This window comes from Letharia lupina (genome assembly GCF_014066315.1).
Source record: "Letharia lupina isolate WasteWater1 chromosome Unknown contig_2, whole genome shotgun sequence".
Taxonomy (NCBI): domain Eukaryota; kingdom Fungi; phylum Ascomycota; class Lecanoromycetes; order Lecanorales; family Parmeliaceae; genus Letharia; species Letharia lupina.
The window spans coordinates 2,589,010-2,603,067 of NW_023502971.1; the positions used below are offsets into that span (position 1 = coordinate 2,589,010).

Sequence of the window (14,058 nt, forward strand, 5' to 3'; positions counted from 1 at the left end):
TGGACAAGCGATGCCTGTCTCTGATGTATCAGAGACGTATATGGCCGGATTTTCCTTTTTAGAATTCTTCGCTTCATCTTGGACCTCGACAAAGTGGACCTTATAGTCCAAGTCGTGCTCAGGAAACGCAGTAAGCTCTGGCGAGGGGAAAAGGTTCTGGGTTTCGTGGCAAAGACAACACTTGCCGGTCTCTTGCAAAGCCTCCTCAAAACAAAGTGATCCGACAGGTTTTGAGCAGCACGTCGTCATTATAAGCTCCTCTTCACTGGCCAGGGTAGTACAGACACAGCATCTATCAAACGACCCTTCATTGTGCTCTTCAGGTATTTCGAAGGAAGCTTCCGAGTCTTCGGAGGGGGCTCTCCGCCACCCTCGCATGCCGCCGTCGTCTGGCCATCTGGTTTGTTCCTCGTCTTGGCTGGCAACCTTTTCTGATACAGATTTGTTGGAAATCAAAGCGGAACTCGTTCGTGACACATGTTCGCGCAGACGCTGATTGTGGCCTCCAGCAGGTTCGTCCTCGGCCGTCAATTTTGTACTGAGGTTTTTGTATGAATTGTGGAGCTTGTCGAACAAGAGTCTTGGTAGCCCTATAGACAAGCCTTTCGACAGTTCTTTAGCAATCTCTTTCTCGATGACTCCTTTCACAAACTTTTTGCCCACTGTTTGCCGGATGTCTTGGGAAATATCCTCTAGGGCCGAATCAAGTCCCTGCTTGACACCCAAAGCGATGTTTTTCTTGAGTCTCTTCATCGGATGATTGGAGCATTCATCTTGATTTTCCTGCAGCCACACGTTGACTGCTTCAAAGTCTCCCATGAGAGATTTGACGTGTTCGTCTGTATCTTTAGAGTGGATGTGAGCTAGCTTCGGCTTCTTGGTAGTGAGTGAGAATGTCATCGTAGATTCAGGTGGCTGAGACATCCCGGTTGACCCAACCTAGGTACGTTGCAGTCTTGCACTCTCACCTCCGTGATGGCCTTGGATTATGGGAAAAGAAGCAATGTAAAGTAATGTAAGTGTCAAGTGTTGACAAGCGCGCTTGACGCGCTAACGCTTCACTCGAACTTTTTTCAAGTATGACTGGGGCAAACTCGGGAGACAAAGCTAATACGGAGAAGGATAACCTAAGCATGCAACCTTCCAAGAAGCAAAGGGTGACTGACCGCTCTTTGCTCCCAGAGAAATCAATAATGAAGCATGCAAATATCTGGATTTCAGAAGCAGTCGACTGTTCCCCTCTATCAAATGCGAGTAGTAGTAATGACACTGTCATGAAGACGGAAACTTTCAAGACTCTGTCACCCGAGCATCAAAGGATAAAAGATTCGCGCCCTCAACAACAAGGGTGAACGCAGTAAGATCCCCTGATCTTGTGAGAAGAGTCTTCTTTGTCAATGATACCAATGGATATAGGTAACCCCCTTAGAAGGACGACGGGAGCCTTCCGGCATGCCTGATTGATCCCATCTTAGGCAGCGAGCTCATCCCTGACACAATCTCTGACTCAGCGGCCGGCCGCTTCGACCCTCTCTTCCACCCATCCTGACGAGCGGTTACACAGAGATTGTCGTTGACGGCGGCCAACCTCAGGCCAGCGTCTTCGTCGACTCGCAAGGGCAATGCGTCTAGCACCCAACCCAAGTTTTCCCCAGACCACATCTTTCCGTCCGCCATCGGAACACCTTACGCTCGCGAATGGGGTGGAGAAATGCAGCATTGGTAAGAAAATGTTGCATGGGTCCACAAGGGTACGAAGGTTTGACCCACGGGTGAAGCACGGTGCGGTCCAAGGTGGGGATAAGTTGAGACTCTTGCATTGCGAGGACGAACAGTACGTACTGCCATCTTTCACACATTGGACCGGAAAACCTCAGGACATCCGCACGTCAAAATGGGAGTTCTTATCAAATGTTTTCATCCTCCCCCATGCTCACGCGCTTCCCTCCCTCTTCTCCTCCTCCATCACTCTCCCATCCACAGTCTCCTTCTCCACCCGCCACCCGCCGTCTTCCAAAGCCCAACCCAGCAAACTCACCCCCCGGAACGTGACGCCCTGCCCGGGCGAAGCCGCCGCATCACCGCCGTCGTCCATAATGTCAACCCTCACTCCCAAGCCACACATTGTGTTGTTTGCGCCGGAGATGCCGCGGGTCTGCGCTTTCGGGCTTTTGCGGCACAGGGCTGTGAGCGTTGCGGAGAAGTTGGAGTAGTCTGCGTTTTGGAGACCGAGGGTTGCGATCGATGGAGGTGAGCGTGAGCGGTTCGGGTAGGGAAGGGATGGGAGAGTGGGGACGGAATGTGGTGGGAGAGGGTTAGTTTCTTGGAAAAGAGACAAGAGAGAAAGGATTGAGGGGGGGAGGAGCTGTTGTAGGCGTTGAGGGGTGCTGGTGTGCGAGCGATAAGGACGGGAGTTGGGTTGGAGATCCTGGTGGGAGGATGTAAAGAACTTCAGAGATTGGAGCAGGTCGCTCAAAGGCATGAAATGGGAGGGGGAATCAGTAAGAAGAGAAGGTGCGTTTGCTGTGAGGAAATAGGTAATAGAGTATACTGTAAGAGCGAAAGCGAGATGAGGAATAAATTCTACAATGGCACTAACAGTGTTGTTGGGAGGTTGAAGTGTAACGATCGTATCGATGTGCAATGCCTAACTCCTGTCCCTCGCAGACGAGTTTCATTAATGCTGACTTGCTTACCCTATTACCCTCCGCTCCAAACAGGATACAGGATCCGAGGTCCCCCCTGTGGGCTTGGGAACAAGAGCCCGCCACTCAATTTTGTCAAATAGCTCCGCAAGGCCTTCCAGATCTTACGCTCTTCGAGCGTACCGGAAGCGGACTTGGCCAGAAGAGCACTTGGAGATCTCGGAGGTCCTGGAGGCCATCGAGGTAGCGAAAGTTGCGTTGTACTGCTCCTAGGTCTATCGAGGATCTTCCGTGTTCCTCTGCTGGAACCTTTCCTCGACTTTCTTCTCATCAGTCGAGTCTCGCAGCTTCTCGAGTTTCCTAATGATGGGATTATAGTCGTTAAGACTATCCTTTGACTCTCCTTTCCACTGTCGATGCTTTACCTCGGCCACAGCATACGTTAGAGGCGACATCCCGAATCGATCTATGATCAGTGATTTGCCAATATCCGGGCATTCTAGGAGTAACTCGAAGACTTCTTTCTTTCCCCATCTAGCGGCTAACAACAAAGGGGTTCCGCCATATTTGTCACTGAGATTAGGGTCAGCTCCTTGGTCTAGCAAAAGGCGGACAATTTCGTAATGTCCAATCAGTGCCGCATAGGACAATAGGGTTGACTTATGATCATCTCTGGAATTGATGTCTAAGTCCTCCTGCAACGGTCTTTCAACCACAGAAGCGTGACCAAATCCAGCGGCTATTGACAAAGGGGTTCTGCCTTGTTTGTTACTGACATCAGGGTCAGCTCCTTTGTCTAGCAAAAGGCGGACAACTTCGTAACGATCCCTCTGTGCCGCATAGAACAATGAGGTTCGCTTATGGTGATCTCTGAAATTGATATCTAATTGCTCCTGCAACAGTCTTCGAACCACAGGAGTATGGCCTAATTTTGAGGCTAACAGGAGAGGCGTTTCAGACATGGCGTTCACTGGATCGACTTCGGCTTCACATCGGAGCAGAACATCGACTGCTACTACATCACACACCCGGGCGGCCGAGGTCGGGGCGGTGTTTCTATCACCGTCCATATGATTCACTTCCACTTCACCTGCCAGTATCCTCATTAGGTCCACAGGATACTTCCGCTTTAGAACGTCCCTGATTTCAAAAAAGGTAAGTTGAGCTGGAGGTAACCTTTTGGCAAATTCTTGAGCCAGAACCTTACGGCGATGTTTTTCTCCTTCGTCCTCCACCTTGCCCAGTTCGTGAAGAAACGTCTGAGTTATCTGGCTGGAGGACGGCCTGAAGTCTTCGAGCAGGCTCACGACATCTGCAGCCCCACTCATTGAATCAGCATCAAACGGATCTGCCTCATTGGATAGCTCAAGTCTCCAGCCATTTTTCTGCAAGCAATCCTTCAGGTCCGAATTGTTCTCGTAAATCGCCCTCGCTAGTGGATTATGTCCATGGAAGTTTTCCGGTGGTGGTTGGACAAGTTTCTCAATTCTGGCTCGGCGATCGCTACCTTTCTCACTGGAGTAAAATGCCTCGTGCAGATATATCTCAACTTCCCAAGAATACGGTCGAGCCTCTCGTTCTTGAGACAGCATTGCCGATGTTATCTTCATCAGGTATGTGAAATTGCGGCTTCCATCTTCGCGCGTTAGTTTCTCCATCCATTTTGTTACCACTGGCATATTGCTACGAAACGACTTATCTCTTCTCCGATCGTCTCTAACCGGCCGACTTTCGTTCTCTATCTCCATTGTAAATTTCTCCCATTCTTGAGTCTCCCACCCATAGACGATGAGAAATGCAAGCTCTACTATGATGCAGCCCGTTGACCAGATATCAAAAGCCCGCCCATGCTTGATATTCGGATTATCATACTCCGGTGGCTGGTATCTGAGAGTCCCGAGGTGTTTAGTGCTCGTCTCGGACCCCTCTTCAAGGGTTCTAATATGTGACTTGCCAAAGTCGCAGATCTTCCATACCTTGCCGAACAACAGTATGTTCTCAGGCTTGAGGTCGTGATGAGAAGCGAAGGTATGATCGATGACACTGTGGAGGTACGCAAGTGCAGAGAGAATTGACAGTATACTGTCATACAAGTATTCCTTCCGGTGCAGTGGCTCGTCTGGAAGTCCTAGATTAATTGGACGACGAATCCATTCGGCCATGTTCTGGTCTGCCCAAGGGAAGAGGATATGGAGAGTCTGACTCCGTGTGTCTCGAGCCAGTGTCTCGTAGCAAGCCACCAAAGGTACGATGTGCTCATGTTGACGATTCTTCGATGTCTTGACTTCTTCTCGAGTTTCGTTCGTGGTCTCTGAAATACTTGTTTCAATGCTCTTCCACGCTAAATACTCATTTCCGTCCTGTTCTACCGTCAACCAGAGTCCTATTCTGTTTCGGGGCCGCAGTCTCACCGGGTGATGTTCAGGTAAATGTCCTTTGGCTACTTTTACTCGACGGACGATGCCGTAAGCCCCATGTCGAATCTCATCAGCCCGATCCACCAAAGGAGGCCGAAATGTGGCCGGAAATATGCGAGGGGGAAAGTCGCGCGTTAGTGGAGGAGGGAAATGGGATTGTCGGTCAAAGAAATCCGCTCGTTGGTCGCGATTCCCAATCTCCTGTGGCACATCCTCTTCATTGCTGTAGACAAAGCTATCATCTGGAATGTGTTCGAGGATCGCATTCAAGTTCTCCTCACGTTCGAGTAGAACCAGGATGGCGAACAACCTGGGTCGGATGGGAATAATCTCTCGAAATCTGCGATGGAGGCGATTATTGGAGCGGAGGTGTGCTTCCACTCTCTGCTCAGTGATAAGACCATCTAAATCTTCCAGGGAAATGAAATTTTTTCCATTTTCTCCATCACAATGTTTGTACATCTCATTGAGGCGGTTGTATAGATCCATTGAAGACATGATGGGTAGGAGAAGAATTAACTTGATAACTGGTCCTTTTCATGAAGAGTACGTTCCCAGTGAGGCTGTTAGGGTGCCCCTATAGTATGAGCCTGATTACAGTCGAGTCAGTAGATGGTGGAATAGGCATGGAGGGGTTTATTTACCAACGTCACCGCGCTGATTAAGCTAAGATACTGACTCCCACCTGTCAGCGTGTCTAGTTCCTTCTATGCATGCGTTCTTCCTACATCCTTCCATGCAATTCCATCATTGTTCCTTTCATGTAGTTAGCCATAGATAGCCGTGCTTTATTCTCCGTCAGCTACATAACAGCTAATGGCCCCACCACTGAATCTATATGCTGAGGCCAAGCTCCGGTAGTATGCAAGAAGGTTGCTAAAGGTAGAGGCACGAGAACGTGGACAAAGATGAAATGGTCTCTGTCATTGGATCACTGGCTTGCCAGTTTCCTTCGTCGTGTCCAAGGTTATCATTCTATCTTCACCACGGAGCTTATGGTAATCCTGATGTTTGTAGCGGCCTTTCCTAGCTCTTTCTCATACTGAGGCTGATGAGGCGACAAGAAACATCAATCTCCCACAAGCCAAATCAGCGTCTTCAAATCAAACCCCCAAGTTAGCTTATCAATCTGAGGAATTGGACGAGCAATACTGCTTACCGCCAAGTAGTGGTGCATCGACTCCGTCCGCAACCCGAGGTATAGCAACAGCCACAGGGCAGGAAGTCGTACATAGCCAGCTGGCCAGTCCAATGGGTCAATGTATCAATGTTACAGCTGCGCGGCCTCTGGCTCAAGTACAAGTCCCGAAGCCGGTGCGTCAGCGGCCTCAACGACTCCCCAATTCCGCACGCTTGAGATCCTTCTTAGAGAGCTATTTGGAACCTACCTCGATCAAGTGTGACTACACATACTTGTATCAAATAGGATATGCCGCCTTAGCCCTGCGTCTTGGTCCGCTAGTAGTGAAGCGGTTCTCACAGGACTTTGATGAGATCTACGAGGTACCTTCTGATAATTATTACGGGCTTGGCATAACAATCCAGTTTCCATGGCACTACTTGGGTAGGATCACGCTTGCTATATTTGCCGTGAGGCAGTCATACCAGTACCTGAGTTTCTCGTTGCAATGGAATATATCGTTCCCGAGAGTAGTACCCGTTTCTTCTCCTATCATGAAGCTAGCCCGTACGGCAGACCTTGCCGGTATGGAAGCCATGTTCGAGGCCGGGCAAGCGTCTCCCACTGACGTGATGTCTGATGGCACAAGTCTATTGCATGTTCGTCACTCACCTACCCGAATCCTTGGTTTTGGGTTGATATATTACAGGTAGCTGCTCGAACAAACAGTGTCCAGCTGATTGAGTACTTGTTGAGTAAAAGACTGAACGCAAGTACGACGGATGATGAGGGCGAGTAAGCTTCAACACCCATTCCATCGGAAGGGTAATCTTACGAACGTCCTAGAACACCTCTCCACCTTGCCATAGCGCACTCGAGTGACTACAACGTCTCCAGACTGTTGATCGACAAAGGTGCCGACATCAACAGCTCCAGCATCGACGGCGGCAGCCCACTGCACACCTTCTTCAACGAGACTGTCAGCAGAGTGATTCTGTGCCATGGTAAATCCATGGAAGCCAACACCAAAGATAGTAGAGGTCGAACGCCCTTACACTACCTCGCGTGGTCCAGCAGGTCCACCGTGAAGGACATCAACGCTTGTCCGGTCGATGAATCATGCTTTGCCGCACAAGACGAAGAAGGCAGAACGCCCCTGCATTTTGCCGCGCGACGTGGAAACGTAGAGCTTGCAAAATACATGATCAACCTGCTACCATCCCCGTCCATCAACCAAACCGACCGCAATGGCCAAACGGCATTTCATTGCGCCACGGAAAGCAAAAGAGTGGAGATCATAGATGTCATGAAAGATGGCGGACTGGACGTCCGTGGCAGGGACCATCGGCGGCGAAGTCCGCTCCATCACGCGGCGCTCCACGGCAACCTGGACGCCGTCAGGAAAGTCGTCGCGCTTGCCGGGAGGCAGGAATTGGAGCAGAGGGATCTCGACGGACGGACCCCGTTCCAGCTCGCGGAGCGTTACGGCGTGCGTGCTGTTGTGGAGTATTTGATGTCGGAATATGGCGCGGGGGCGGTGATGGACAGGGCGGGAGAGAGCCAGAGGCTACATGAGCAATGCTGCGCGTGGAGGACAGCGACGGCTCTTGGCACGAAGGGGTTTTGTTCTGTTGGAGTCGCCCTTTGCACCCTGTCTGTGATGTTTCTGTTTCTGATGACCTTTTGTCAAAGGAGATGATCTGTCTCGAGAGCATCTGTGCTCTTTGGCGCCATTCTGGCGCGCGATGGAGTCGGACTGAAAGCTGTAACGGGGAAGAAAAGAGAGAGACTGTAGTCTCAGAAGTATAGCACTGCACTTTTCGTCGTCGTCGTACATCTGTAACGACGTTGTTCCTGCTGGGAGTCGTCGGGAAATCTTCTTCAATAACAAAGCGGTCTTTTACGTGAAAGTACAACAGTATCGTTTAAGATTAGGACGATTCTGTGCAGCTTCATTCAGTTGTGCAGTCTGCTTTCCTCTATGAGAACGAACGGTTATTTCTTCATCGACGCACCCGTTCCCCGTCCAATTCCCCTTCTCTCCCCCCAATACGCTTTCATGAACCTAAACCGGCAACTTGAAACCGCCAGGAACCTGCCTTTGGAAAATCCCTCGCGGATCATACTTCGTCGCCGTCGCCCTCAGATTCGCCACGTTCTCTCGTCCATAAGTCGATATCGGATTCTGGTCCTGATTCGCATAATTCAGGTATACGAACTTATGCAGCATCCCCATACCCCTGGCCGTTTCGTTCGCTTTCTGCATGATCCTGTGAGCCGTCTGCTGCACGAAAGCATTGGCGGATGTGGAGGCCCAGAAGGCGCTGAGGAGAAGTACTGCAAGCACCAATTTTCAGCTTCTGCATTCTATATATGGGATGCTGGGTTTCACTCAAAGCGCGGGGATTGGTACTTACCAATGCCATTGCCGTCACCAGGTGTTGTGCCCAGCGAGTTACCACCTTTTAATGGGCCGAATTTTGTCACTTGCGTAGGTAATGGTTCGAAGGCAAGACTCCATAATATACCGCCTGGGACTCGAGGATAGGTGGAATAAATGGTCTCATTGCTTATGTCGAGGATCTTGGCAAGTAGTGTGGCTGAGACACCATAGGTCGCTGTGTAGAAGAGCGAATTACTGTGGGAAAACACAAGCATGTCAGCTCCAAGGGACTCGATGTGAAGTCTCCATTCAGCTGGAATCGCTCCGGATCCTTATACCAGATCCAGTGATGGGGCTAGGATTTAGACTTCGGTTGATGCTTACAGTTGTACAGGCAGTCCCGGTTCATTCGTTAAGGTACTGAGATTCGTGAATCCCAAGGTATTTTGAAGTTGCGGTTCAATCGCCAACAACCCTTCAAACACAGGAGGGTCTGCCACCGGTTTGGTATACGTGGCCAGATGCCCGATGAGCCATTGCTGGCTTGTAGAGTTGAAGGTAAGACCGGTCACAAGAGAGGCGTAAGGGTCGTACTGAGGCGCTGAGGCAATGTTCGCAAAGGCTTCGAAGACTTCATCGCTACTGTTTATGGACTGTGTGAGAGCACCGCCCCATAGGGCACCCTGGGGAAATGTCTCGAAATCAAAACGAGTGACGATGCCGAAGTTGTTGCTGCCGCCTTTAAGAGCACGCCAGAGGTCTGGCCGGACTTTGGCGTTGGCATTGACAATGGCGCCGGATGCGAGAACGATCTATGACTGTTAGCTCAGCAGCATCTTTAGACAAAGTTCGCACAAGGGACCTACTTCAAAATTCACAACGTTGTCGCATGCCCATCCTTCTCGCGGTGCAAAGTAGGAAATACCACCTTCAAAGGGACAAGTCAATATTGGGCGAAATTGTGGAAAGAGAAGGAATGGCAGACCTCCAAGTGTAAATCCGCCGACGCCAACAGCAGCATTTCGACCCCCAGCTACCGCAATACCGAGGCCATCCAAGTAAAGATAAACATCTAACCAAGATGCCCCTGCGCCAACACTAGCGACCGTTTTATTTCCATTGACCGTCACCGACGTCAGACCGGTCATATCGATCGTAACGCCTGAATCCTGAACGGATTCACAGTCAGCATTCCTCTTTCCAGATAAGAGCTTGAGTTGTAAGATACGTTTAGGGAGTAGAATACACGGAAGTAATGTGGTTGAAAATGTAACTTACGATATTCGCGGATCCAGCCTGTGGCGCATGGCCTCCTCCTTTGATGGCGAATGGGCATCCTTGGTTGCCGGCAATCGTCCGCACGGTCGTGGATACATCTTCTGCTGTTGATGGCACTACGATGCATGTCGGTGAGAGGTCTGCTTCTTGAAGAGACCAGTATGCTCTTTCAGTTGCCAGATAGGCGGATGAGTTGGCAAAGGAGACTTTCGGGCCTAGTAGTTGGGCAAGTTCACCGCACTTTTAAATTGAGTATTCAGCTGATGAGAACGCACACATATTCAAAGATAGGTGGAAGGGACTCAGCGAAGACAGTAATTGGAATGGGAAACGAACACAGGAGGTATTAGGCAGCAACCGAACACCGATCTGGCTATTGCTTTGAATCATGGTATCGACGCCAATAGTAATTGATCAAAAGAGTCTTGAAGCAAGGTCGGGAAGACGTGATGCGATATGTATGGGGCTCAAAGAAAACAAAGATTGGATTTCGGTTGTAAGGCGGTGAGAAACCTTTTGTATCTTAAGGTCAGCCTAAGCAGGCCGAGAATAGCATCGGCGATCGCAGCCATCTTTGGTGAAGGAATCCTTCAGGCTTCGTCCGAGACTGCCAATTGCAGAGGCTGGCCTATGGTTTTGAAGAAGGTATACCGAGGGTTCACCTTGTGCATTGGGCATAGGGTATAGGGTAGAGGACATAGGCCAGAGGCTCGGATGCTCAGCTGCCTGTATAGAATTAGCGGCCGTTATTCTCCAATTATCTCCGCTCCGAATTGCGGGGAAGAAGCCGCGGAGAAACGGCGTAGAAAACAGATTCACTGGCAGGACCATTTTTGAGACCCTCAACCCATGGCCAATGCTAAATAGCCCCAGGGTACCAAAAGTGGGGTCTTACACTACCCCCGCTCTCTCGCTTACCAGCGGCAAAGCTAAGGTAAGGTAAGGACTAAGGTACTCTGTCACCCGCGTGTGGGCACCCTACTATAGAGCTAAGGTACTGCAAGGTATGAGCGAGGGGCAGATTTCTGCATGGTCTTCTACTGCCAACCTCACCCTCGATTGCGTCTCGGATGACCGTTTGACCGGAAACCCATACGTTTTTCTACGATCTCCAGCTGAGCAGCTCGTTAGTGTATAGCAGATCTACAGAGAGCTGCCGAGCCTTCTTCTATTTAACCAGAAGTTTAATAGAGTCAAAAACGGCTTTTGCGCTGTCACCAAAGGATGCTCACTAATAAAAAACGCGGCATAAGCCCACAACAATTCCCACCCCCCCTCCCAAGTTATTTCCCGTACAAGTCCTCAAAGGATGCTGACAGTATCGAGCGGATAACCCTCGAACGTGGAAATATTGGCGGTGAACGAGCCCATGCGTCGAAACAGGCCGTTGTGCCCAGAAGACTCTACGAGCAACAGGCCGCCGATTCGTGGGGACTCGGGTCTATTGCTGCGGTAAATAGCGACACAGCGGACAGCTCTAGTGAAATTGTCTTCGGCCGTGTCGGAATTGCCTTGGGCGGTTTCTATTGGCCCTGGATCAGCATACGATAGAGCTGTATCGAAGCGTATTGCGGGCGAGCTTGACGGATCGAAGGTGGCGTCTCTCAAGACCGTTGTGACGATCAGCTTCCCAGCCATCACTTCGCCGCAGGGAAGGTTGGGGGCCTTGAGCCGAGTCTGCCATTCGACGATTTCGAAGCGATGATATGGCACGCACACGCTGGCATTGTAAGTCTGGAGGAACGAGGGGAAGTAGACGGGCCCGTCGAGGGCGGCCCATGACCACGAGGGCGCTCGATACTGCGTTGGTCGTGTGAAGAATAGGCGACTGTCCGGGCCGCGCCAGCAGAGTTGCTGCACGGCGGATCTGGCCCAGATGCCGGCGAGGTATTCTGGTCCGAAGATGGGCGCGTAGGAGACTGCGAGCCCGGAAAGGGCGCTTAGTTTGTCGCTGGGTAGAGAGGATTTGCGCATTGAATAGCTCGTCACAATTCTCAGCCAATGCTGTAAGATGGCATGGGGGATATTGGGGCTGAGTTGATCGCGTCTGTGGTTTCGTTCGGGGCCCTCGAGAAGCAACATCTGCGGAGACGGCAGGCGGGGGGCAGCGCTGGGATTTGGAGCGTGGTAGGATCCGCCCAGGTTACATGTTAGCGTGCGACATTGCCACTGTAGGGTGTGAGAGGCGTAGATCAACAGGCGTGGGGAAAGGAGCTCTTCTTGAAAAGCCCAGGCTCTTGTATTAATGGGCTCTCTCATGTCATCGTACATACTGTGCTCCTGGATATGGACGACAAAGAACTGCTCCGGACCGAGTCGGCATGGGATATCGAAACGGCTCTGTCCTGACCCAGGCCGGTCTTTGAGAAAGCCATCTGTGACGGACGGAGCACACGCTGCGACGATGGTCATAGTAGCGTTCTTGTAGACTTGGTCCATCGTCGCAAGCTCGTGGTCCATGTCTTGTCGCGCTACGGCTTCGGCGGAATCTTGCATGATGCATAGCGCATCCAGCCAGAGATACTTGAAACCCAGAGTTCTGGTGACTTCAATGGCATCCAATACCGTCTGTGGTAGCATCTTCACCTGCAGCTCTTGCGTCAAGACCTCGAGATTCTTCGTCGTCAGAACATAAGATTGGCTCGAGCCCCAACAGTATGAGAGAGCCAGATACGACCCCTTCAATCCGGTAGTAGATCGAAGACGTGGAACGCTTAGTGAGTCTGCTGGTGCCACTTCAATAAGTCTGGACGGTAGATTCGCGTACAACGACACTCCGTCGCAATCCATATGGTTCTCGCATTGGTCCAGCCACTGTGAGATCTGTGAATATGCTTCGGCTGAATTGAGCCTTGACTGTAACGGCCGAGCGGTGACGATCCCAGTAGAATCGTCAGGGTCATCGACGAACAGGTCTAGCTCCACGTGCCAGTCGCGCAAGAAGTCTTCGGAACAAAAGTCGATCTGACATTGGTTTAACCCTCGCGGGCTCGTGTTGTCCACCATGTAGGCTTTATCCATGATGACCGATAATTCCGTCGTTGTGGTCCAAGCATGGGGCCATTGTGGAGTGCCTGGAGACGGCAGGATAGACGTCAAGAAGCCGCACCAGTTGCACGCATTTCCAGCCGACTGGGCAATCCGTGCCCATGTGGTGGTGTAGCAGAAGTCGCAGCTCTCTTGTACCCAGAACTTCTGGATCGCTTCTGTGTTGAAGACCTCGGTCCAGCAGGCTCCACAGACGAGAGTCTTCATCTTGCATCTTGTGGCATGCGTCGCTCCCAATAATTTCTACTAGCTTCCCTACGTATCTATCCCCGATAGCGGCTACCTAACGGCTACTGGTAATCGTTTGAATGAATTGCGTAAGTTACACCTTCTTCCATGTAAAGTATGTTAGGGAGTTGAAACAATCTACTTTGGAGAATTGAGTGGGGTCGAGGTGTTACGCGGTCACTCGCTAAAGCGGCAGGGCTAAGGTACCCGGTACAGGTAACCTTGTATCTCCGAGCCTAAGGTAGGAAACAAAAAGTTCCCGCAAGCACCCCCCCCTCGAAAACCAAAAATTGAAATTTCTTGAATATCTTTACAACCACCACTCTTTATAATCTATAATTTTTATGATCTTTTCTCATAATACTAAATAATTGATTTTAAGAATTTTAAAATATTTTAATTTCTCTAACATAAGATATAATATAAATTAAAAATATACGCTTTACGTTGAAAAGTTACCTCGGCTATTCAATAATCGCCAAGACTTATTTAAAAATCTTAAGAATTTAATAGATTTTTATCTTACTATATAGCAGATAATAAGAATAATTCAAAATTTTAAGATTTTGATCTTTATTATATCTTCTTATAGTTATAAAGTTTTTAGAAAATTATAATTTATCGTTGTGAAGTTATTCCAGAAGATTCATTTTTCGATTTTCGAGAGGGGGGTGCTTGCGGGAACTTCTTTGTTTCCCAATGATTAAGAATATAGGGGTAGTGTTAACTTTTGCGCTCTCGTGAGCCGTGGCTCAGGGCGCATTAGTCAATTCAACAATTCGCCATTCATCTATAGAAACCCGAACGCCTGTCTCTTCTATACTCTAAGGACGAAGCGGCCATGCTCGTGTGAGTTCCGAGTGATTGGGGGGTACATTTGTCACGCCTTGTACTGCCAAGATGTGATTGGACAGAGCTTCTTAGATGCCTTTGACCCTC

General features: G+C 50.1%; 3 protein-coding genes across 3 annotated transcripts; 1 reads left to right on the plus strand and 2 right to left on the minus strand.

Annotated features, from left to right (window-relative positions):
• Positions 1–2,920: 2,920 nt before the first annotated feature.
• On the minus strand, positions 2,921–5,560 carry HO133_004801 (uncharacterized protein; the record flags this gene model as incomplete). The annotated part of the gene is made up of 1 exon (XM_037295714.1): positions 2,921–5,560. The coding sequence occupies one exon, from the start codon at positions 5,558–5,560 to the stop codon at positions 2,921–2,923; it is 2,640 nt and encodes an 879-aa protein (XP_037157715.1).
• Positions 5,561–6,736: 1,176 nt separating this feature from the next.
• On the plus strand, positions 6,737–7,757 carry HO133_004802 (uncharacterized protein; the record flags this gene model as incomplete). Its single annotated transcript, XM_037295715.1, has 4 exons — positions 6,737–6,811; positions 6,892–6,977; positions 7,029–7,671; positions 7,731–7,757. 4 exons carry the CDS (start codon positions 6,737–6,739, stop codon positions 7,755–7,757), a joined length of 831 nt encoding a protein of 276 aa, XP_037157716.1.
• Positions 7,758–8,247: 490 nt separating this feature from the next.
• Positions 8,248–13,098, minus strand: HO133_004803 (uncharacterized protein; the record flags this gene model as incomplete). The annotated part of the gene is made up of 7 exons (XM_037295716.1): positions 8,248–8,519; positions 8,600–8,820; positions 8,950–9,377; positions 9,432–9,493; positions 9,551–9,734; positions 9,844–10,083; positions 11,161–13,098. 7 exons carry the CDS (start codon positions 13,096–13,098, stop codon positions 8,248–8,250), a joined length of 3,345 nt encoding a protein of 1,114 aa, XP_037157717.1.
• Positions 13,099–14,058: the final 960 nt, after the last annotated feature.